Below are 25,377 nucleotides of genomic sequence, written 5' to 3' on the forward strand. Positions count from 1 at the left end.
AATGGCCCCTTTCATTTTTGGTATGCTTCACTGTATAACATCGCTGTATTGCCGCGAAACTGATCAGTCAAGTTTGACATCGAAATAACAAAATTTGGGCCCATAGAAGTGTATGGACAGCTGCCGGCACCTTCAGTCAGGGTAGAATTAACAAAAGTCTACTCTACTTGAGAAGGAACTTTTGCGCTACGTTACAAACATCGGGAAGGACGGCTACGTATTTTCTATTGAAATGCTCAGCACCAAGACCCTTGCCATTGGACGCCAGATGGGCATTTCCACATGTGGGCTGCAATCTGATAAAATCGAAGAAAAGTGTGGCCCCTTACACGAGTCTGTATGCTATGTTATGAATGTGTTACGATTAGTAAATTTCAAACTCTTAAAGCATTGGATTCAAAGGAATAAATTAGCTTAGACTGGTATAGTATTTTTTCGAAACTCGTTTTATTTATTTGGTGAGATAAGGTTTACTATTACTGGCTGAAGTGAAGGCCAAAATACTTCTCTGTATTTAGTTTCATACCTAAACCCCAGTGCCAATACTTCAGTATGACATCATTGAATTAAAGGTATTTTCTCATATTCAAGCTGCCTTTGTTCAAGAAAAGTTCTTAAAAGGTACTAGACTGAGCCTTTTATTTCTTTGCAATGCAGTGTAGTTCATACTTACTGATACACAGTTAACTAGACCTTTGGCAGATACTGTCAAAATTGATGATATCCTCGCCAGCTGGTACAGTAAATTGAGGGTGGTGTTGCCATCCTCCGTTCATTTTTGCCTCTTTTCTAGCTTACCGAGCCTCCTCATGGTAAAGGTGACCTTTCAGAAGCATAATTTACTGATACACTTAAACACTGTATTCCTTTTTAGCATTCCTTTAATAAGGGGTTTGGTAGGATAAATGGCGTAACCTTGGTTTCGGCACTCTCTCTTAACTGCCGTGTATGGTATGTAATGCGAAATTTTGTGTGTGGAATAACGATACCATTTAGCTGAGTTTTCTGCAGTTTAGTTCTGCCATGGCACCTTTAATAGTTTCTGTAAATGTACGTGTTGACTTTTAGCTAGAGTTCCAGGTATTGATGTGCTTGTGGTGGTGGTGGAGTGGGTACAAAAAATGCTTTTACACCGATTCCAGCAGTGTGTAGCATCTGCATGACTTTCTCCTTTGTTTCTTTTTTTTGTGCTTGTTCAGTACGAGTGCAAGTGTGAGCATGGTTTCGAGGGAACCAACTGCGAGCGCCCCCGTGACTTCTGTGAGAGTGCACCGTGCCTGCATGGTGCCACCTGTGTGAGCGAAAGAGGTGGTTATCGATGCATCTGTGTTGACGGCTACAGGGGTGATGCCTGTGGTGAACTCATAGACTTCTGTCACGAGCCTCAGCCTGACACCCCATGCCTCTATGGGGGGCATTGTGTGCCACATGTGGGTGGCTTCACTTGCAACTGTGATGGCAGTAAGTGTCCACAAGCGAGGTGCATGCATCCAGCCATTTTGTGTGGGAAGCGTGCAAACATGTGTTCTTGTGTGATTGAACCTCTGTACGTGTAACGCAATTATGTTATGCCTGATATTGCTATAAAAGAAAAAAAATATCTTAATCGTAAATCTGCAGTCAGAGCCATGCAACAGCATTATGACGCAGTGCAGCATCAGAGTGCAAATAAGGTTACTTTTTCAGGCATTTAGGCTTTTTGGGACTGCTGGCTTGCACAATATTTTGGGCCATGCAAAAACAAATATTTGCTTTCCTCTAACTGATACAGTATCAAAGCTAGCATTTTGTTTTCGTTACAGCCGTAGGATACCCATTGAAGTGAAAGCATGATTGTACCTAGATAATTATTATACTGCAGGTCTAGAGTGATTTTCTTTCTTTTTTCTTTTTTTTTTACAAGTTCAGCTGAAAAATACTTTTCTGCAGTGCATCAAATATAATGATGATGCTGTCACAATGTCTCTCTTAGTGACTGCATAAAGCTTAAAAACAAAGCTTTCACAGTATGCTGGAGTGAATGGTAGCTTCATCTGTTTGAATTGCATGGGCTTGCATGTGTGTGTGCGTGTGTGCGTGTTGCACGCACGCATGCATGTGGAGAAACCACATATTGTAAGTACTAGAAAACTGCTCTAAGTATCAAGCTGTGTGTAACATTGCAAGTACAGTACAAGGTCTGTCTGATGAGTATCCAACCACGCATCAAAAAAAAAAAAAAAAAAAGTAAGCAGCCACCTGGTGTATTCATCATCCTAATGCCCTTCTAGACGTAGTTGCCTCCTGCTTCGCCATGCTTAACCCAGTGGTCCTTCCACTCCTCAAAACAGTCTGGAGCTTGTCCTTGGGAATCACTGTTAGGGTAGCTGTCACATTGTGCTTGAAGTCCTCTCAGGTCTGAAAGGATATTTCTTTCAGGTGCCATTTCATTTTTGGGAACAGCCAGAAAAGTTGCATGAGGCCATTTTCAGAGATTAAGGAGCTTGACGAACCACCAAAATACTGTGTCATGCCAAAGAAAAACTGAATCACAGGAGCCGCATGAATGGGGCTGTTCTCATAACTGCAGTTGCCAGGTTTTCAAATTCCTCTGTCAAAACACTGTCTGAATTTTGCAACCACCTGCTGCACATACAAATAATCTCTAAGGCATTTGCAGCAATCTCTAAGGCATTTGCAGCATTTCTGTTGCTTTCCACTAGCTCATCAACAATGCCATCATTACAGCTTATTGAAGGCTTTGCACAGTGTGGCCCACTCTCCACAGACGTTTGGCCTTTATAAGTGGTTGTACAACATTTTTATCTTCATGCCGATAGCATTACTTCCAAATGCTGTTCAAATCTTCTGAATCGCTTTGAGTGTAATGAAGCTTCACATACAGAACTTTATGTAGTGTTTTTGTTTTATTTGCTTTGTCATTTTTGCCCACTTTAAAGTGTGCCAAGGTCAAGTGACAGCACCCAGCACAATTGCTCCTGCGCAATAGCACACGCAAGTCACAAGTGAAAGCCATATCACCTGCAGCCTAAACACATCACGGACCAGTGGCGTTACGAGGGGGACGAGCCACCACCCCGGGTGCCACTGACCCTAGTGATGCCAATGTTATGGACTCTCCTTTCATGACACACAGTGTGGCTAATGTGTGCCCTATAGTTTTGTCTAAAACCAGGGAGGTTGGATATTTTTCAGACAGACCTTATAGCTGCATACTATTGGCTTCCTTAAATTATGATAAAGCGATCAGAAATAGTTAATTGCTGCATGTGAACTCAGTTATACCTGTACAGTGACCTGTGTTTTTATTCTAGCTGCATTAAAACAAGATTCTGTGCTTACTACCGCTTTGTTTTCACTCATACAGTCAACGAAGAGTTTTTCGGACATCCCTGATAATTTGGACGCCTTCGCGGTACCGCCTCGTACCCCATAGAGCCAAAGCATAAGGACGTCTGAAATTTCGGACGCGGAAACCTTTCGCCGCCTGATTTTCCTTACTTCTTGCAGCGACCGCAGGCTCTAAGCGGTATTAACTGAAGCCACCACGGTTGCTATTTTATCTCGCAACCTCGAACAGTGATCTCGCGCGCCGATCCGCTGGCAGCCGTGGTAGTCGTTTTGTGCTGTCGTTAGGCCTAGCTGCTTCAACGTTAGGTATCAAGCGTCCTGCTGTTTGGTGCCGTGTTTTTCATTTAAAGGATTCGCCGCTGTCAACAATGGCACCGACTTCGCCTTCGGCAGCCTCGTCGATGGCGTCGAAGCGCGGAAAGCTCGGAAAGTCTAAAATGTTGCGTAATATCGGTTCCCGAAAGTCAGCTTCGCCGCAATACAGCGGTGTTACGCGGCCAAGCATATGCAATGTATTGTGAAGCATCCCAAGAGTGCAAATGAGCCACTGTCACGAGACATAAAATGTGTTCCTTATTTATACACGCGCGCACACCCACCATTCCCTGTCACAGTGCGTGTGTCGAGACGCCTAATAGTTGCACTGGCTGGCCTTTAGTGCTATTTAGGGCGTGGCTGTGGTGATTTGAGCACTTGGAGGCAGTTAAAGGCATGCATTATTTTTTTGGATCTTTTCGTGGTCCCTACGGAGGCCGAAAAATCGAACATTGACTGTATGTTATACTGAGTTTGCATTTTTGTCTGCATGTTGAAAATGTGAAATTTCATTATATAATAGCACAAGTTATAATATATAATGGAGGTAATGAAGTAATTCTCAAAATTCCCATAGGATCCCATGCACCTAACCCTTCGAGGGTTAATTTTTTTCTTCCAAATTTAAGATCTTTAGAGGGACTTACCTTAAATTTTCGTTGAGGTGACAATAAAGTAAGGAAGTTTGCGCAGGGTCATACAGTTCTTTTTTTTTGATGTCGTGATTGGGAACTAGTCTTCCTTATACACAATGTTTAGGTGTGCAAAAGGGTTACAGGTCTGACAGCCATAGATACAGGGTTGAACATTGCATGGCCATATGCTTGAATGTTTTGTCAACACTGAGCCACAGTGGGGGCAAAAAAGGACGAAGGCCAATGTAGGAACAGGTCTCTTCAAACTTGCACTATACCAGCCCCCTGTCACACTGGGAGTTTTAATGTCATTCGAACCGAATGGCATTAGCATCGAATGACATTATTCGGTTGCTACACAGCGATATTTAATGTCATTAGCACCGAATGACTTCGGCAATCGAATGAGTTCGAGAAACTCATTCGGCTTCGCACTCGGAGCGAATGTGTACTCTCAACCCCAGAAACAAAGCAAAACAGGACACAGTATTTGCAAATTGAAAACCGCACTCGTATAGAAATAATAAAAGTTTGCGTGTTTTAATGGACTTCTTACTTTAAAGAGACAAAATCTGTGCGGTAGGCTGTCGCAAAATGTTGTTACTCTCCAGCTCAGCAGCGTCTGGCCGCCGCCCATGCCGCCGCCACTCTGCTCGTCGGCCATAGAACATCTAATCGCTTCCTCTGATTATTACGCCTTGCTCGTAACGCAAAGTACGCAGCAACTAATCGCTTTACCTCCTGCAACTTAGCGTCGTCGTCCAGCGTCGCCATGTCAGCCATCTTGTTTGTTTTCAATTTATCGGCTGCTCGGGTGGCTAAGCCTTGTTTTGGCTTATAGTGGCCACATAGTCTGAAATCGAACAACTTTTTTTATACGCATTGCTAAAATATTTTTTTTTTCAGTGGACTGACGGCCCAAAAATATATTTAAATGTATGGATTGCTTATGCAAGCACTTCATACCTACCTTGTTCTACTTTAGTTGCGACGTTTCTTTCGGAATCGTCGCCATTGATATCGCCACCGAATGACATTAATTTTTCGAGTGTAGCACCTCCGGGGGCGAATGACATTCGTTGCACAGAATGCCATTCGATTCGAATGACATTAAAACTCCCAGTGTGACAGTCTCACTAGTTGCCATGCACAAGGGCCAGCCAAACTTTCAATATGTGTAGTAAGTGGTAATATATTGATTGGTTAGCTCATGTTCCCCTGCACTTGCCTTAGCATTCTCTACTATACAGTTGCATTTTCTTTAACTTGGCAACTTTTTGTTTTTGTTTTTATTCTCAGTGCAAGGTTGCTCCCTTTTGTTGGTACCTGCTGTAGTTTCTTTTCTAGAGCTTGTTAGTTGAACCCAGTATTGCTTTAAGCTCACGATGACCACGAGCAGCAGGTCTTGTGCTGAACCACGCCTACTGACAGCAGTTTAAAGCAGCTTCTGTGAGCTAGAGCATTCCAGAAGCTTTACCTCAGGGGCTACTGTCCAAATACATGGGAACTGAGAAATAATTTTGCTCGGCATCCACTAGAATAAATTGGACAGGGCTTGTTGCATTTAAAAGAAATGGTTAAAATCTGACGATTATAGGAAACAGGTTTTTGATTTTGAGCATAAATATTTTTACAAGTATTGTTTAAAACCAAAAGAAATAAACTAAACTGTCAAGCTTCGCAACTCTAACTCAGAAATAAAAGAAAAAATACTGCAATAGCATAAACTGGGCCGATTAGACACCTAAAGTGGCCAAAGTTTATGTATCATATATGGCTCTGAAATATACCACTAATTTGCAAGTAGGACTTTTGCAGTGCCTTTGTAGAATTGTAACAATTTCACCTAAGTTGTAAACTCGTACTTCACATTTGTCAGCTCCAGATGCTCTAACAGATGCAGTTTGCAGAACTGCGATAGTGTCTGTTTTTGTTCAGACTTAAAAATTTGCAAACTTTGTTCTTCAATTTTTTTTTAACTTACTGATTTTCAGCAATGTGTTAACAAAATTAACATTTGTGTTAATTGGATTATGGCTTATAAGATTTTTCGGTAAATTTGATATTGAAAGTGAATCCATCGAACCCATGTCCTTTCCGTCCAAAAATGATTATTTTTGGCCTCTTCTAGGAAAAATGTTCAAGCACAAACTGTAACTCACAATAAATGATTACAGTATTTATCCTATTGTAACGCATACCTCTTTTTCCAAGAAAATTGGTCTGATAATTTGCATTGTGTTGCACTTGGATACAAAATCAAAACTGCATTTGTAACAGCTTGCCAATAGAGCCAGCCTAGCCAGCATCATTATCATTGCGATTGCAAAATTGTGACACAACAAGTTCTCGCTATATGATGACAACATGCTGCTCTCAGTCTTAGATTATGAAAACTTATTCAAGAAGGTACATTATTTTGCATTAAGGTACATTAAGGCAGCGGCAACAAGTCCCATCATGCCTTTTTGATGTTCCGGAGAATCGCATGGGTTGCAAGACAATTTAGAGAATTATTAGTCTAGGCATGGAACACTACCCTGTTTGCAATTTTTGCGGAGTTGTTTGATAAACACAGAATATCGAATGCAGAATGGGCAGTACAGAGGACGTCACGTTGTGGTCCATAGATAGCAATAAAATGCTGTCAGAGATGACATTAAGTGTAAATAAACTTTCATTCTGTGAAGTTGACTGGTTTCATCCTCTTATAATTGCCAGAATCGGAGGCATGCTGCATTATCTATGCTGAAAAATAAGCTGTGCCTTAGATTTATTCTACTTCATTTGGGAGCTCTAATGTCATTTTGGCATAAGTTTCCTACTTTAAACTGATAAATGGTGGGTGCATGTTCGATTTGGCAGCATGTTAGAATCTGGCTAATATTGCCAAATAAAACAGTGGCATGTTTCAGTGTCCTTTTTGGCCTATTTCTTTTATTTAATTTAGTTCGGCCGAACAGATAATTAGACCAATTTAGTTGGTACCCATCAGGTTGAATTAATGTAAGTTGATTATATTTTTGAAAACTGGGAGACCCTAAATGAAAATTCTGCTTTCAAAAGTATGCAAAATTCAGCCTTCTCTCTTATATGTAAAAATTTTTTGTTCAAATAAGTTCAGTGGTTGCCTCACGAGAATGTTTGTGTTTCACATGTGTGTTTGAATACAGAAATCAGAGCTGACCTTGAGCTAAAGCCGTCTCTTAAATCGCAGGCTGTTTCTGTCCTCTTCATGTGCTCAAGTCATGTGTTCCTCATGTCACTGATAGCCGTAGCCATCACTTGGTGGATAAAGGCACAAAGGGATAAGTGTGAGTGAGCAGTACACAGTTCAGGCAAAGACTACTATTGAGCATTACTCCTGTCGGTATTTGATTGGTAGTGTGAACAGGGTTGGTAGGTCATGTGAATGGGTGCATGGCATTGAAGTGGCTTAGCGCAGTCATTAAGTCAGGTCTGTGGAGTGTGTGTGATAATTTATTACCACTCGTGCAGCTGGCTACGAGGGTGCTCGCTGCGAGACAAACGTGAACGAGTGTGCACTGGAGGTGTCCCCTTGTGAGCACGGCAGTACGTGCGTTGACACTCAGGGCTCGTATGAGTGCATGTGCGCCAGTGGCCGCTTTGGCCGGCACTGTGAGCACAATGACACCTGCCACCTGGAGGAGCCATGCCGCAATGAGGCTCCCTGCACACCACTGGCCGAGGGGCGCTTCTTCTGCAACTGCACACCAGGCTACCACGGGCTCACTTGTGCGCTCCTGGTGAGTAGACTGTGGTCGATGCTACAAGCATTAAGTAATCTTATTCTGCAGTCCAAAGGGACATCACAGTGTGCAGAAAACATGACTGTGAAATACGAAGTCAGCTTTGCATGTAGCAGTCCTCCGTTACTTTAACAGAATCATTGCAGCATGGGCCACCAGTGGGTTATGACAGTTATTCCTACTGTACAGCTGTGCAGGGCTTTCCTGCTGCAAGTGAGATCTTTGCTAGAAATCAATGAAGAAAAATTCTTATTGCTTCTGGTCTGACATGTCGTATGTTGTCTCTCTCCACCTTGAGAAAGTTTTACTGGAGCACAACTCTCTGGTGAATCACTGGCAGGTCACAACGTACCTGAAGAATGACAAGTAACCGAACGGTGGGTACATGATGCACAGGAATCAAGACTTCAAAAAGTGCTGCCTTAGTGAATGTGCTAAGCATTGGAACACGACGTGCCGATGCGCAAACTCTACTTTGCACGATAGACATGGCACCTTGGAAAAACCATATATTCTCGTTTAAGGGCCACACTTCTGAATCTGGGCGAAACTAGTTCAAGAAAAAATTATTTTTATATGTGCCGCACCACTTTTTTTATACGCACGCACCTTGTCTGCTGTACCCATGCAGTGGTACCAACATGGCACACAGTTGGGAACCAGTCTCCTTTTCGGTTGTACTCAAAGTTGGTAATCTGTTTGCAGGAAGCCTGATTACTTAACCATTGGTGTCATTGCAAGATTCATTTCCTGGTGCCTCATGGTTTGCACCATTCCACTTATGTGTCACACTGTCTTTTGTTGATAGCTGCGCACTGCCACGCATGCACACGCTGCAAGTGAGGCTTTCTGTGCTTCGTGCATTTCATCACTTCCGCAATGCCCGAATAGTACGTGGGTTTTCAACTCCAACATCCTGTTCACGTTTCATGTGAAAATCTCAGGAATTTTTCAACACTCGGCCGTTGCGTGCAGTGCAATATCTGAGGCTGCATCCTCGGTCGCCTTCACCATTGAACAATGCTGTATTGGTGTGGAATGTAAAGGCGAGTATCATGCAGCATATTAACCTCTTAGGTTTTTTTCACAGCCATCTACTAAGCACCGGTGAAATTAATATCCTGGCGCCATGTAGTTTGTCCTGTAGCACTGTCTATGCGTGTACAGCACAAATATGTACACTGCGTATTAATTGCTTTGTATGTACTGTACATACCGTATTTATTTGAATCTAGGCCGATAGCTTTTTTTCAAATAATCATATTCCAAACTCTAGGGTCGGCTTAGGTTCAAGGGTTTTTAAAAAATGCGCCAGTTTTTCATTGAAACTGCTAAATATGGTGCATAGCTAGCGCCATCTAGAAAAGTCAGTATCGCAGCCACTACTAGCCATGCCAGTAGCCAACCGTACACAGGCGAGATCGCCATTTTGACCTGTGTTGTGTCGGCTGTATCGGTGTGCGGCGTTGTGTTATCGCGATGGCACCAAGCAGGAGATGCCACTACAGTGCCGCTTTCAAGCGAAAAGTTGTGATAGCCACAGAGCGAGAGAGTAAAACATCTTTATTAATAATGGCGAGAGCAGTGTGGGAGGAACCCTAAGTCCAGGGTCCCTAAGATGATTCCGGCGATGTTTCGAGCTCGTTGTATCACAGCTCGGAGGACCTCGGGAGGTCCGTCGCGGAGGGCATCGTCCCACAGCTCTTTGTTGCGTAGGGGGTAAAGGAGAGTTGGCAAGGGAGGAAAGAGGTCTGCAGTGCACTTAGTCGTGACGTGGAAGATTGTGGGCGAGCTGCCACAGCCAGGGCAACGATCTGCATAACAGTGTGGGTAGAATTTATTGAGAGAGACAAGATTTGGAAAAGTTGCGGTTTGTAACTGGCGTAATGCCACTGCTTCCTCCCGCAACAAGGACGGCGGTGGTGTAGCGTGGGTGCGATGAATGCGTGTATAATGACGGTGTATGTCTTTGTAACGGAGCAAGGGATCCCCCCCCCTCTGAACTAGTCGCCTCACCACGCCGAGTCGCCCGGAGGGAAATTTCTCGGGCAACCGCATGTGCGCGTTCGTTACCCGGCAGCGAGGTATGACCAGGGGTCCAGAGTAAGTGGATGCGGGGAGGTGTGGTGTATTTTGCGGGATCTGTTTGAGAATTTGGTGCGCTGCTCTCGGGATGCCATGTCCTGATAGGAACGCCCGGCATGCCTGTTGCAAGTCCGTCAATATATACACTTCCTCAGGAACACGGATGGCGTATCGAATTGCAAGAGCAACAGCAAGAATTTCTTCGTAAGCGGCATTTGTTCCGCGCATTGCAGCAGAGTCTCTCAGGGATTCGGTGCCATCCAAAACTACCAAGGTATAGCCCTCTTGAGTGCGTGATGTGTCCGTGTATAAAGTATGTGTTTCCGGGATGTTTGCAAGCATGTGGCCAATGTATCGTACACGGGCTTTGCGCCGCCCTTTGTCATGCTCGGGGTGCATATTACGTGGCAATGGATGAATACTTGGTGCTTGGCGTATTGCAGAGGCGTCGTCAAACCTTCAAGCCAGGCAGGACTTCGGCATCGACGAGAAAAATGGCCGTCGTTGGAGGGGACAACGACAGCAGCTCTTTGCGTGCGCCGCAATGAGGATGGCATTTAGCGGACCAAAGAAAGGCCATCACCACGAAGTGGAGACAGTTTTGGCTGACTTTGTTCGAACGTAGAGAGTAGCTGCCCTTCCAGTGACAACAGAAGTGCTCTAAGCGAAAGCTAGGGAACTTTCGAGGGAGCGAGGCCTAACGCCAAAGGATTTCAAAGCCAGCCGGGACTGGCTTCAGAAATTCATGAAGCGCTTCAACTTCAGCCTCCGACGTCGCACTTCAATCACCCGGAAGCTGCCAAACGATTTCGAAGAAAAGCTGATAAAAGCTGATAGCTTTTCAGTGCTATGTGCTGCGAAAGAGAGAAGCGGCAGGCTACAACCTTGGGCAAATCGGCAACGCCGACGAGACGGCTGTGTATTTTGATATGCCAGTGGCATACACCGTGAATGAAAAAGGTGCCAAGGAGGTGAAGGTGCGCTCTGCGAGTTACGAGAAGCAGCGCGCAACTGTGATGCTGTGCTGCACAACTGATGGACATAAACTCCCTCCTTATATGATATTTAAAAGGAAGACACTGCCTGCTCGAGAAACTTTCCCAAGAAATGTCATTGTGCGGGCAAATGAGAACGGGTGGATGACGGGTGCGATGGTGGAACAGTGGGTTAAGATTGTGTAGCGACGGCGTCCAGGAGCCCTTTTGACAAAGAACTCGCTCCTTGTCGTCGACTCTTACCGTGGGCACTTTACCGACAACGTGAAGGCTGCTCTCGCCCAAGCGAACACAGACCTCGCTGTGATACCGGGCGGCATGACGGGCCAGTTGCAGCCACTTGATGTCTGCATCAACAAACCTTTCAAGGATGGTATGTGGAAATATTACACAGACTGGTTGACTGACGAAGACCACATGCGAACGGCAAGGGCCGCATCAAACGTGCATCGCTATCGCAGCTGGCGGGCTAGGTAGCTGCAGCGTGGCACGACATCCCAGGTACTTTGATCGTGCGTGCCTTTAAAAAGTGCAGCATATCTAATGCGCTTGACGGTACCGAAGATAGTGCACTGTTTGAAGGTGACAGTGACAAGGAACACAGCGACGAGTCTAGCAGCGACGACGACGTTGAATGAGCTCTGCACGTTCAGATTCAATAAATGCTGTTTGCATTTTGTGAACGCTGTCCTCACTTTTTTTGTTCGGCCTACATTCGAGGTGATATATATTTTTTTTGTTGGCTTCGAATCTTAGGGGGTCGGCTTAGAATCGGGGTCGGCCTAGATTCGAGTAAATACGGTATTTGTACAGTAAGCTTTCATCGCTCCTGTGCCAGCTGAAACATACACTGGCGCTCTCACCCCATTCACGTTTTGCGAGGTAACTCCAATAGGTCTTTTCATCGCACGACTTATGTGCAGTGCAACGTCTGAGCCACTGTCCATTGATGGCTTCATCTTATAACAGTGTTCTTGTGGTAAACGAGATTCCAGCTGCTCCAACTCTACACCTATGTGTCAGCAACGATGCGTGGGGTAATGAACGAAGCTAAAATGAAGGCTTCCCAAGGTCGTCGCACACAGCAGCAAGCTTGTAGGTATTTGAAGGTATAGTCAACGTCTGATCTTTCGGATTCCCTAGGTGCCGCGAGAACGTCCGAAAAATCAGGCAGTCCGAAAAAATGAATGCATGCCTTTACTGCCCCCAAGAGCTCAAATTGCCACAGGCATGTCTGAAATAGCTCTGAAGGCCTGCCAGTACACGTATTAGGTGTATCGGTGCTCGTGACGGCTAGTACACGTGTATAATTAAGGAATACATACTGTGTCCCGTGACAATTGCCCCGTCCCACTCTTAGTATGCTTCACCGCGTAACATTGCTATATCCAGGCGAAGCTGACTTTTCGAAACCAGCATTACGCAATGCGTCATGCTTTCCGTGCTTCAAAGCCATTGGCGAGGATTACAAAGGCGTATCCACTGCCATTGCTGAAAGACATGGCATCGAACAGCAAGAAGCTTGGTAGCGAACGTCGAAGCAGGTAGGCCTAGCGTTGCTGCGGTGGTGGCCACCTGCTACGGCTGCCAGCGGATCTGCGCATGAGAGCGCCTGTTCAAAGCAGCGAGATAATCAAAATCGCGGCGGTGGTGGCTTCGATAACGCCATTTCGGGCCTTCGACCATGTCAAAAAGTCTGGAAAGTCAGACGGCGAAGAGTTTTCTCATCCGAAATTTCAGACATGCTTATACGTTGACTCGGGCACGTGGCGGTGCCGGTGCCACGGAGGTGTCACAATTATCGGGCATGTTTGAAAACGGGCATGCGGAGAATTGGTCGTTGTATATGTCAGATTAATCTGTTTACATTTCATTTGTGTGTGGGCTGCACTTGAGAAATTGGGGCCCAGATTTATGAAGAAATAAAAAAAAGAACTGTGGCTCATATATGAGAATATACGGTACTTCTGCTTTCATATTGTAGCATTCAAGGGAAATTTGCGCACCTTGTGAAAGTGCACATGGCATTCTTTGCCATCCCGTGAGAGGCCATCATAGTAATCCCCCCCCCTCCCCCTTCCATCACCATATTATTCTAATTCAGTGCAGGATAATATTTCTAGTGTGTACACAGCAGTTAATGGAGGCAATAAATGTATAGAAGGTGTGCAATTTGACAGCATGAGACTGTTCTGTTGAACATTTGACTATAGGCATTGTTATACTTGGCCTTGTTTGCACTCTGCTCCATGACTTCTTTTGTGCTCTACAGCTTGTTTTGAAACACAGAAAGTCTATCGCTGTGGGTGCCAAGTCTTTTTGATAATGCTAAAGAGTGTCTCCTTCATAAAACCTGCTGTCTTGCAGATTGAAGCCATTAAGCAAGCCTACAAGAGAAGCTGTGTTGCTTTCATTATGTCTGTTATTTCATGAAAGCCAATTTAGCTGTAATGTTATGGCTTATTAGATGTCAACTCTTTCTCTGGAGTGCTTTTATTTTCTTGTTTTTTTTTTGTCTGTGCATATGTGTATATGTGCGTGTTTCAACATGATCATTTTGCATGCAGTTTCTGTTGATGTTATGTGAAATCTGAAATTATGTGCACTTCACCAGACATTTTCGTGGTGTGACCATCCTTGAACACCTTTGAAAGCAGCAGGCTGTGGCGATGCAGGCAACTTTATGTTTCAATGCACTCGCTGGCAGTACAGCACTGGTTATCAATGAGGTGAGTGCCTTCTTTCACACTCGTCTCACTGCTTTTCACAGGTGAGCAGTGCCTCGCTGGACAGCACAGACCTGAAGCTGGTGATTGGCCTCACGGTGGCGTGTGTGTTCCTGCTGGCATTCATTGTGGGGGCTACGGTGTTCCTGCGAATGGCCAAGAAGAAGCGTGCAACCCGTGGCACCTACAGCCCAAGCAACCAGGAGATGTTTGGTGCGCGCGTCGAGATGAATCCCGTGATGAAGCCTCCACCGGAGGAGAGGCTGATATGAGGGGGATTAACAGACAGTGGTTTTGTTCCTGCCCACCGCTGGTGGTGCGGCGGTGGTGGTAGTGGTGCTGCTGTGTCCCTGTGCTAGCTTCGCTTCACTTTGAACGGCACGTCTACTTTGAGACAGGTCCTATTGATCCAGAAAAGACTACGTTGCGGTCTCTTGGAGTGAAGGCATGACACTTCATTCACTATGCATGTCTTTGTGCTGGGAAGGCATTGTTGAATTGTTCCACGTCTGCACACCTCTGGCAACAAAGTTCCAGCCTGGCTTTCTTGCACTGAACTTATGAACTGAGGCAGTTGGGCTCTTCATGTGACACAATACGAAGTTGTCTGTTCGCTTAAAGACCAATATTTCTTTTTCCTAGAATTTGAGCCAAGATGTTTCTCCTACTTGTCAAATAATCTTAGTTCTGAGACCATCTTTACCACAGTTTTATCACCATGTCTCTGCAGATGTGATTCCATAATTTTGTTTTCTTGTGATCACTCAACTGTACTGGCTTGCACCTTTTCTTCTCAGAGCTGGCATGTTATTTTTCCTTTTTTTGTTTCCTTCAGGAAAGGTTTTCATTTATTATGACGAAACTATTGCATATGCAGAAGCCTCTGCTGTGTGGCTGTTTTACTCATTTTGAGTAACTCCTCAATCTTAGCAATGACAACTTCAAGTTTCAGTGCCGAGTTAGCCTGTCATGCCATCTTTGAATTACTCTGGTTTCATTTCTTACTGGCAGTGATAAATATGCTTCTTTTTGTGTGCCTGTACAGAACACCCTTCGATGCATCATTGTCCCAAGTGGTCAACTTTGGCATGACTTTCATGCCAAGAGTTCCATAACACCAAACTTTGCTGGCTTGAGAGTCAAGTTGAAGATAGCGACCTTCGTTTTTCGTGTTGCTTCGATACTGATGTCACCACTGCCATAATAGTTGTTTTGTCGCTATGGCAATGGCATCGTGATCCCATCAGCACCACATTGCCTTCTCTTCAAGCCAAGCACATGTGCCTGGAGCTCTAGAAGAGCAGCTATGACCACCAGCACCATGGGACCAAGTGTGTTTGTGCTTTATTTTTCTTTTAAAAGTTTGTCGTGACTCTGATGTGCTGTGGGATGTGCATATTAACAGACTACATAACCTGCCACAAGGTTTCAGCTGTTGGACTGTGGAGGGTTCTTGGGATGCACGGCAACTCAAACTCAAGATGAGCTGACAGTGTGCAGAAGACTGATGAAATGTTTTGAACTCTGCCACACGCTTTCTCAGATGTGAGTTCCTATGGTGCTATGAGCAGTGAGTTGCATTGCCTTTGGTGCAAAATGCAGACATCGCTGTCAACGCCAGGACTCCGGAGTGAAGCAGAGTTAATGGCACATGCAGATCCAAGTGTTGCTGTCCCATTAGCTGCCTGTTTTCTTCGTTACAAACTGGCTGTGCTTGTTTGTGTCACACTTGTTGGAATGGGCCTTCTACACATATTTTCATTGCCTACAAAGATAACTTTTCAGCCAATGCAATGACTCTATGTAGACATGTTGATTTACGCTCTCTTTTCAGAGATGCTGTTAAGGAAGCACTGTTACCTGATACAGAGATGTATGGGTGCATTTTTTCAGATTTATATTTCTGTTCACTGCATGTATAATACTGAGAAAAAGGTTAGATATTACTGATGCGCTTTTCCTCATTCCGTCCAGCACACTCAATGTGCGACTCTTGCCAAAGCGCCTATATGATGTTGGCTTTCTGTAGATACTAATGAAATGCTATCATATGAGATTTATTGTGTACAAAGCAAACCTTATTGTAAAGTATGTGCAACAGCTGTGTGCCTTTTGTCATCACCATGCCAGTTACCAAGGCAGCACATTGGATAATATAGAAATGGCACAAGGCTTTCAAAGTGGTCAAGAACAAAACATCTCAATACACAGGACAGAGAAATAGACAAAACAACACAAGCGCTCATGTTGCTTTGCCTGGCTCTCTGTTTTGTGTATTGAGCTGTTTTATTCTTGAAAATGCTACATCAACTGGCCTGAACTTCTGCACTTTGAAGGTCAGTGCAGAGAATTGGAAGCTTTTAGACTTGCCTAATCCAAGTGAGAGGCTGCTAATTTTTATTAAGTTCCTGCAGTCTGCAATTACGCTGCGTGGGAGGTGAGTTTTTTAGTTAGCATAACAATGTACTTAGTGTTTATGTCATGGGACTTCCAGCTCAGACATGTAGGGATTAGTGTGGAGACTGGACACTGGACACACAAGAGTGCTAAAGCCTGCACTCTAAATCAACAGCACAAATGAGAGGTAGTTATTGCTTGAGTATTATCTTACAAGGAGACACTAGAATATCCTATAGTTTCAACTGTGAGGTGTTTTTATGAAATAGCTCATTTGGAGATTGCTAGCACGAAACTACAGTTGGTGATCCTTGGCAAATTTTGTCTTGCTAGAACACCACTTGTGTGGCTTGTCATTTGGGCGCCGATTTCCCCTCACTCTTGGCAAAAGTATCCACCAAGATGTTTACCACAGGTTCCTGCCTCTGTTCAGCAGCATGTTGTCTCAGTGCTATGTGTTGGCAATGTGCTACTTCATTCGGAAGGCCACAGTTTGTTCTGTCGATTACGAAGGGTAATCGGATGTTATGCCTCATGTTCTTGTATGTACTGCATTGCCAATAGTGAACACGCAAAGTGTACAGACAAATAACATGCCTCGAGACGCAGCGATTATGCTTATTCTAGCATCATTTCAAGATCTTGTCTTTCACCGTCAAAAGTTCAGCACCGAGTAGCAGCAACATTCTTTCAATCAGTCCTTACGGCATCCGTGGATGGTGGCCTGAATTCTGTACAAATTCAAGAATTACAGCCAATTTATGGCCATCTTAAAGATATAGGTGAGCTAGACTGTTTTTCACACAGTATCAGGCCTTTTACTCGTTATGCAGCAACCCCCTGATCTGCTTACAGTGAGGGAGAAATCATTTGTTTTTACTTCGAGCACTATGAAAACAGAGTGCATGCTGACTTATAGTAAGGTGTCCTGTGCTTCGTCTTGCTTTCTTTTTCATGTGATCATGCAATATGGATGCCATTGCAGCAGTTGTGATCAAGAATCTCCTCTTTACAGTTTCACAGTTTGAAACAACTGTGGAGCACTCATCAAGGTGCAACAAGTTGCTGCTTGCTGTTTGGCTGTAAACGTTACTCAGGCAGAGGTGACGAGAACTGAGCTGGTGCCCATTTGACATTTGCCTTCTCTTTACGCTGCAGCCTTTCAGTATCAATGCATCATGTTCATCCAGTTAAATTGGTGCGATTGTCTCTTAAAAGTCACTAAAAAAAATTCTGGTGCAAGCAACATTGAGAGGGCACAATGCAGCACATATGCATTTGCAACCTGATTTTTGATGTCCCACGTTTTCCTTTTAATGGGCATTTAGTGCACAAACTTCTCAAACTGATGTGACGACAGCACATTCTACGCTTCTATGTAAAAGCAATCACATTCACATGCAGCTCAGTCTTTGCTTTTGATTTTTGGTCATTGTGCTTTGCTTTTCCTGCTTTTTGTAGGATGAAAACTGAGAGAAAAATATTCCCTCAGTCTGCACTTCAAGGACCTGCTTTGTGGAAACTTCAATGTTTGTTTGCTGTATTGTTGCACACTGACCTGTCAGTTTCAGCATCTACTTGAGTCTCATGCTGCTGGTATACTTTGGGCAATCAGTCTGTAAGTGTTTGTCAAAAAGCACATGTTAGGTGGAGGGGAGAAAACTTTTTTTTCTTTACCAGCTCTAAAGCAGGCCATAATATCAACTTTTATCTTCCTTGTCCTCCATTGGCACAAAGAACTGTCCCGAGTTGAGCTCCTGATCCTTTATTTTGCCAAAGATAATGACTGCACTATGAGAAAAAGGGGCATACACTGTGTTCTTCCTTTATTTGTTCTGAGAACATTGTTGCCCATACCTATCACTTGCCCAACAAGCACACCAATTTTATTGGGTCTTTTGTCGGAAGGCACACTTATAAGGTTATGAGTGTGCATGTGTGATAATGATTGTGCTAGATCCCTGCTAGAGGTTGTCATGCTTCTGTAATTGCTCAGGGAGGTTAACGCTGCAGCATTTCTTTTTTTTGCCTCTTGTCACCATGCATGTGCTTTTGGAACACTTGCCATGTGAAATGTGTTTGGCTGAATTACAACTGCTGCAACATCCCACTGCAGTCACCATATGGTCTAAGGCCTCAGTAGTGCCATTGTGTAAAGTGTGTAGCCCGGTCAGCACAGTAATTTTTTTTTTTTTTTCCTGACCCAGCTCGTCATGTAAGCAACCACGCAGTGCAGGCTGCCATTGTCTATCCACTCAGGTCTTGTAGGTTATGCTGAGACTGTTGGTGTTTTCAGCAGTTCTGCTCAACATGTTACAATGGCACTAACTGTTCATTTAGGTGATGCAGCATGCCATGTTCACATTTTGCCTGCCTTTTTGAAAAGGCTGCCTAGCTGATTGCAGTAGCATTACATAAATGCTATGTAGCTTAAGTCTCTGTGCTTGCAGAACTGCATTGCTTGAAAGCAGGCCGAAGGGCGACCCATAGTACACCATGCAGCTTTTCGTTATATGTGTGTCTTCTTCTTTGTTGTTTCCAAGCAGTGCAGTTTTGTAATCATCAACCAACTAGCTTGACATTTCTTTTCTTGAGTCCTCGCCTGCACATGAGCTGTGATCACGCATTTTGCTTACCAAATACGCTAGCACAATGGTGCTTCATATTCAGGATATCTCTGGACGTTGGACGATGGCACACCAATGTGCAGCTAGTGCCTCGTGGTGGCTTGCATGTGGTTTGGGTTGGGAAGAGGAGTGATCTTGTCTGCATGGCGTTGCTCTGATGGTGGAAGCAGGAAGTTGTGGTTTGTAGTGCCGTGAATGCTGCTGTGTCTGTTTAGCACATTTATGCTTGCTTTCTGGCCAGATCTAATCCCCATGGGTGCGTGTTCATGCACATGTAGTCTGGAATGGTTTGCTTGCAGCTTTTTGCCGATGTTAAGAAACATTTCATGCAGGGCATGGGCTGGACATGAAGATATCTGAGCCAGATGCTTGCTTACCGATTTGCTCCAATATAATACCAAATCCAGTTGTTTTGTTCTCACTGCCGCTGTGCTCACAAATGTGCTAACTCACTCTTAACTGTAGTGCTTGGGGCCCTCTATCTCTGATGTCTGATGTGAAGGTTTCATACCGTGAAAATGCTAGTTATGGTGTGATCGTTTATTTTATACTTTTTAAAGAAATATTTCTATTTACTACAGACAAAAGAACACATTCCACCAGTTTAAATGAATATGAATGAATGCGAGTTGCATTTCAGTGGCTGAATGCAATGCTTGAATTGTTTATGGAAACTTACTACGGGTGTGTAACTTGTGCATGTTATTTTGTGATTTTTTTTCTTCCCCATATCCTCCAAAGTACACGGAACTCTACTGCTTCCAAAGGTATCGCTGAGCTCGCGGCATGCTTCTGGCAATTTCGCTTTTCTTTTCTGACTAGAAGTCACATTGCCTGTTGGCCAGTGGTATTAGCATTTTCATATGTAAAAGATTTGTAACATCTAGCTGAAATGAATGGGGCATTGTATTCGAAGGTTAAGCTGCCATGCAGATATACCTTCATGTGCATATTTTAGCAAAACGAAAGTACGCTGTTTTGGTACTTTAAAGAGCAGTTACCATGTCAAACGGCAGTTTTGCCTCATGTTGACTTTAGAACTTGACTGCTTTGTTTTTAGTAAATTTTCTTATTGTGTACCAAATTCATGACAGGGGCTTGAACAAAGCAACAAGTCCTGGTGTATTTCTTTACAAATACAGTGGATGCAACTTAATGTGAGGGGAGAAGGCAAGTTGTGTTTCCCACACACCTTTGGTGCTGTGTGTGTGAGACATGCCAGTTTTTGAAAGTCCATCGCCCTGAACTACAAGTCTGCCAGAAGCGTGTTCTGTGGGAGTGGCTTAAATTATGATGTCCCCCCAACTCTTCTTTTTTTTGTGTGTGTCCTGAATAAAAGGCCCACCACTTAAGAGCAGTTGTGCAGTATATAAACAAGTGTACATTCCATGTGGATTGCATGTTCTGCACAGATATAGAGAGCATGCTTGTATTCATGTTTTGTTGTGTATTTATTCTTTTTTGTTTGTTTCTTTAGAGATGTATGAATGCCTTGCTTGAACCTTGATAGATTCAACCCCAATTGTTGCATTCAGCTGCCAAGAAGTGCCTTGATAACTGTAATTTAACTGCCACTGAACTGCTCCACGTGTTTTTTTTCTAGCCTCTGTTTGAGTGCACTAAAAGAAAGAAATGTTTTTATATATGCTGTATGCATGGGAATCCTTTAAGCACATGGGAATCCTTTAAGCACGTGCCATAGGTTTCCCCTGGGGTACATGTTTGCAGTAGAGTAGCGCTAAGACATCACGCGTTGCAAGGTGCTAGTATTGTGTGTATGCACTTGAGCTCACATTCACGAAGCTGTTTACATGTAATAACAATCTGTGGTTGATTAGCTGTGCTACCTAGGCTGCTCTTTTATTGGCTGTCATGATTGGCCTGCACATGAGTGCTGATCAATTTCAAAGTGTTCCGATGTGCAAATGGCTTTGTAAATATGGTCCTTGGTTTATGTCTGTTGCTGGGGTTGGGCCAGGTTTGCACAAATGCCACCAGTTGAGAACTGAGCTTGGATGCTCCTTGCGTATAAAATTGCACATGCATTCACAAATGGAGCTTGGGCTTGGGACAAGCTGGAGTTAGTGCAGCGTGCAATGTGTAGTGCCATTCGCACTGAGGATTATAACGAAGCAATGAGGCATGGGATTGTTGCACCCTGCAGAATAAATGTAGGACTGTATTCTGTAACTGTCCTCTTTCCATTCAATTCTTTCCGTATCGTCGGTCACGCCAAGCTGCCACTTCTGGAAATGACATTGTGAAAGCATGTGGACCAATGACAAAGGGCAGATGGAAATCTTAAAGGGCTCCTCACCAGGCCACATAGCAAATTTTGATTATGCGCTGGAAGTAGTTATGTGCCCCCTAAGGAGTGTTCTACAGTGAGAATTCTTTTAATTAGTTCATTAATGAACCCATGAGTTCATGAAGCATGCATCACCGCCAACATAAATACTCTCTACACTTGCCGCGTCTAGCTTCTGCAAGCAAAATTCCTTCCCTGTATTCTCCCATACTGGAGCCGGAGGATCGCCTGATGAACACATCACGGGCCTCACTTTTTTTTTTTCTCTCGTGTTTTTGCTGAGTGGCACACTTCTGGTGACAGTCTCACGTGCAAGCTGTTGCGTTTGTCTCGTTTCACGCAGCAGACAATTTTGCACGCTCTGCACAAGAACACCTGATTAGCGGTATAAGTCAGTGCCACGACCACGAGCACTGAGGCAGACGTGAGAGGATGAAAGAGCATGATCGTGGCCCTGGAAAATTGTAGAAAATGGCGTAGTTTAGTTCTCTGTGTACACGATTGCACGGTGTGGGAACAAATAGACGAAACGGACGTACGTATCTCTTGGTATGGTACAAAGTAAAAAAACATTCAGTTTGTATGTTGTATGATTTCTCTGAACTTTAATTCTATTAAAGCAATAGATAAAGTAAACTGATGTAAACTGAAGTAAACTGATGTGGCCTTGACTAATTCACGTGGCACTGAGTGACATCAATGCACTACCATGTACCTAGGCGCACTTGCACGATTGACAACTGTTTGGCTGGCAGCATGGTACCTTCGAGGAGAAGGGCAAACGGCGTTTGGTTTGAAACTTAAGCTCTTTCCATGTCATTTAGGGACGTAATACTTAGCAGACACGATAATTAGCACACATTGTATGCACTGCATTTGTCATACCAAAATGGCCGGACCTGGTAGGGGCTCTTTAAACAAAACCTGGGACCTAATCTGATCTTTTTCTTTAAAAATTGAGTTTGATACTGTGGGTGGTTACATGGACTTTAAAGAAGTATCGATAATGATAAATACTTTTTAAATCGTGTTTGATGGGAGAATATTGCACAATATATGTTAAATTGGTCATGACGTGGTCGTTCAAATATTCTCAGTTTGTCATTGTAACTGAGAGTGGAGGGGCCAATATGTTTGTACACATGAAAAGAAACTGGGCCCTCGGCACACATTTTAACCAGAAATATTTATTTGAGATCACTGCATCTAAGTGGCTCCAACAGCGACTGCTATTTTGGCATGCCTTGTGCGACATCAAGAAGTGGGTGACCACTGCCTTGTCGTCTGCTCAAGGCATTCCAAAACCGTATGCATGCTGTGCCAGACTTCTTGCTTTACACACTCTGGCACCTAATGGTGCAGCAAGGGCATTGCCATTGCATTGTGCTCGCAAGTATTTCACTCATGCAATAAAAACAGCACAAACCAGGGGAAGCCTGCAGAAACAATCTTTATCATTGAGACTCGCATGCGAAAATGATACTATGTGTATACTGTGCACATCAACCACGCCGAACACACATTATTTCATCACCCAGCAGTGTTGCCAGACTGCTGTTTGGTTAAAATTGAAATAAAGTTTTCTACCACACCGAATGCACTCAAATTTTGCCAGCTTGCTGTGGGATGCAAACGGTTTATCATGTAAGGCACAATTCAAGATAGAAATTTGGCATCATGGTCCCTTTAAGCAACTTGCAGGTTTAAGCTAGTTGCTTGTACATGTTTTCGTCTTTCTTTTTTCCAAATTCTACCTTCGTGCTGATATTCACAATATCGTATCACATTTGAATAATTTGACTGATGTGACCGAGTTTCTTCTGCTTGCATAAAGCTATGTCTCACAAGTGCAGCCGCGATCAGGTGTACTGCCTCTACAGCATCTGTACATAAGCTGCATTTGCTATGCACAGGCCAATAAAGATTGGCTGCAAAGTCAGAGATGCCAATAAAACAGCAGTGGATGTTGACGGACAGAAGTTGACGTGGTGGCAGTTCTTTGCAGAAAGTGAAGGCAGGCAGGTCACCCAGATGGCATGCCCAGTTTTCTACCCTACACAGGGGTCAAAAAGAGATTGACAAGGACAGTTGAGCTAGTTAGTGCACTGTATTTTAGCCAGCTTTGCAGACAACTGAGCAGAGAAAGAAGGAACACAGCATTGTATTGTGTTCCTCTCTTTGTCTGATGGTTCTCTACTAAGCTTACTTGTGCAGCATGAAGGAAATTTTCTGCAACAAATTTTTTCCCCCTAGTTGAATGTAGCTTTTTGCATCCCAAGCTCACTTGTGCAAAGTCCAAAAAGAAGAAAATCTGAGACAGATACTGTACTATGCTTTCTTGAATGCTTCACGCTCACTTACTAATTGGAACAAAACATTCACTAGAAATTATGCATGAAACATTGCAACTATTAATTGACATATTTGTTGATGAGTAAATATAGCCAAAAACTTCTCCTTTTTCTTTTTTTTGCTTTTACTGTTGCATACATTTGTGAAAGACCTTGGCTTAAACAGAAATGCCAAAGTCTCTAGGTGTGTCATTAAGAACTCATCACTGGCTGGGGCTAGCACAGTTATGGTAGAGCAGTAACATTTCCCTCACTTGCTTGTCTATGAAGTCTGTTGGGGCTGTCTGAAAACAAAAACAAAACAAGAAAAACGAGGGACTCAATTATACAAGTATTAGCAAATAGCTTCTGTGCTGTGTGGCAATTGCACAGAAATATGGCATTCAATCTCCCCACTACAACTGTTGCATCACAGTGGCCGCGCACAATGCTCTTGCATTTAGAGAACTAATTCAGTCTGGTGCTTATTACAGAAAGGTATATAAAGTGCCTTGCTGCTGTGCAAGAAAACAAATGCAATGCTCCAGAATAGTGGTCGGCACAGTCTTTTCAATTTTGCACAACACTGAAAATCTCTTGAACTTTATAGCGATGTATAGTGTAGAAAAAAAAAGTTGTGAAATGTGTGTTGTTTTTCTGTGAATTGTGTCAAGCCAAAGGCTTCTAAAGAAAATAAAAGGTGAGGCCTCTATAATTGTGCATGATGTGCTTGTTTCGTTTTCTTTTCTTCAAGTGCCTCTGTTCCATATTATTTTGTGCGTATATGCAAGGTAGTTAGCAAACTTTTTGTAATGTGGCTTGCAGTCGGCTGCTGTAATGAACAGTACATGCAGTGTCAAGATGTAAGTGGTAGCTCCGACGAGACTTGTGTATGTGCACCGTTTTACAAATGATTTATTGCTTGTACTCGATTACATTTTCATAGTTTTATAGTGAAACAACTCTCTCTCTCTCTCTCTCTGTATATATATGTATATATGCAAGGAAGAGACGACGAACCTTTTCGAAGACGTATTTACTTAATGTTTTCGGCTGTTGGACCAGCCTTCGTCAGAGTAAAGTAACTCATGAACAACTCATACACAGCTTTAAAAGCACCGTATCAAGAGCAGAGGGTGCACTATCTGCGCTGACTAGAACTTGCACTGCGCATCATAAATCATTGTCAATGACATACATTTTGGTAAACAAAAATGAAATGCAGATGGGTTCAGGATACAATATATACAAACATGACTCTCAGGTAAGTGCCAGTGGTTACCATGATTATGCGTAGTGAAAACAAAATGACGTACATATGCAGATACAAAGGCGTGATGTTTAGCACATGGCATCTCCAAGTGCAACCTCGAATTATCTAAAAATTGAGGTGTTAAGCGTACAACTTCGAGCCACATACGCCAAAAAGCCACATGTAAGAAAAAAAGAAAACGTTGGCATCATACATGTACACTGTGTGGGAAAGTGTATATTTTTGCTCAATCTAAAGTTAGACAGGTTAGTTTTCCTTTGCTTTCGTTCCGGACGAGACAGTGTTAAATTTATGAATAAGGTAAGATACGCGAAGCTCACGGTCATGGCTGGTGCGGAATCCTGATTCAAGTATGGTTATTTTGAGATTGTTAAATGAGTACCTCGGCATGTTAACATGTTTCGAGAGTGGTAGGTTTGGTTGGGATTTGGCATGCAATCTCTTATTGTTAAAACGGATCCTGAAAGATGTTTCAGTCTGGCCTATGTATTGCATGCGCCAGTGCCGCACTCAAGCAGGTACACTAAATTACATGAATCACAGTTGAAACTGCAGGCCTTTAATT

At 43.5% G+C, this 25,377-nt stretch overlaps 1 protein-coding gene across 1 annotated transcript in view; it reads left to right on the forward strand.

The window, feature by feature from the left end:
• Positions 1-24,259, forward strand: part of crb (cell polarity complex component crumbs) — a 223,778-nt gene extending 199,519 nt beyond the window's left edge. Inside the window, exons 25-27 of the mRNA XM_050166508.2 lie at positions 1,200-1,461; positions 7,800-8,068; positions 13,922-24,259. Of these exons, the coding sequence (XP_050022465.1) occupies positions 1,200-1,461; positions 7,800-8,068; positions 13,922-14,149 (759 nt within the window). The 3' untranslated portion in view covers positions 14,150-24,259. The remainder of the gene's footprint in view (positions 1-1,199; positions 1,462-7,799; positions 8,069-13,921) is intronic.
• The last annotated feature ends 1,118 nt before the right edge of the window (positions 24,260-25,377 follow it).

The sequence above is a fragment of the Dermacentor andersoni genome, chromosome 1 (assembly GCF_023375885.2).
Source record: "Dermacentor andersoni chromosome 1, qqDerAnde1_hic_scaffold, whole genome shotgun sequence".
Classification (NCBI taxonomy): domain Eukaryota; kingdom Metazoa; phylum Arthropoda; class Arachnida; order Ixodida; family Ixodidae; genus Dermacentor; species Dermacentor andersoni.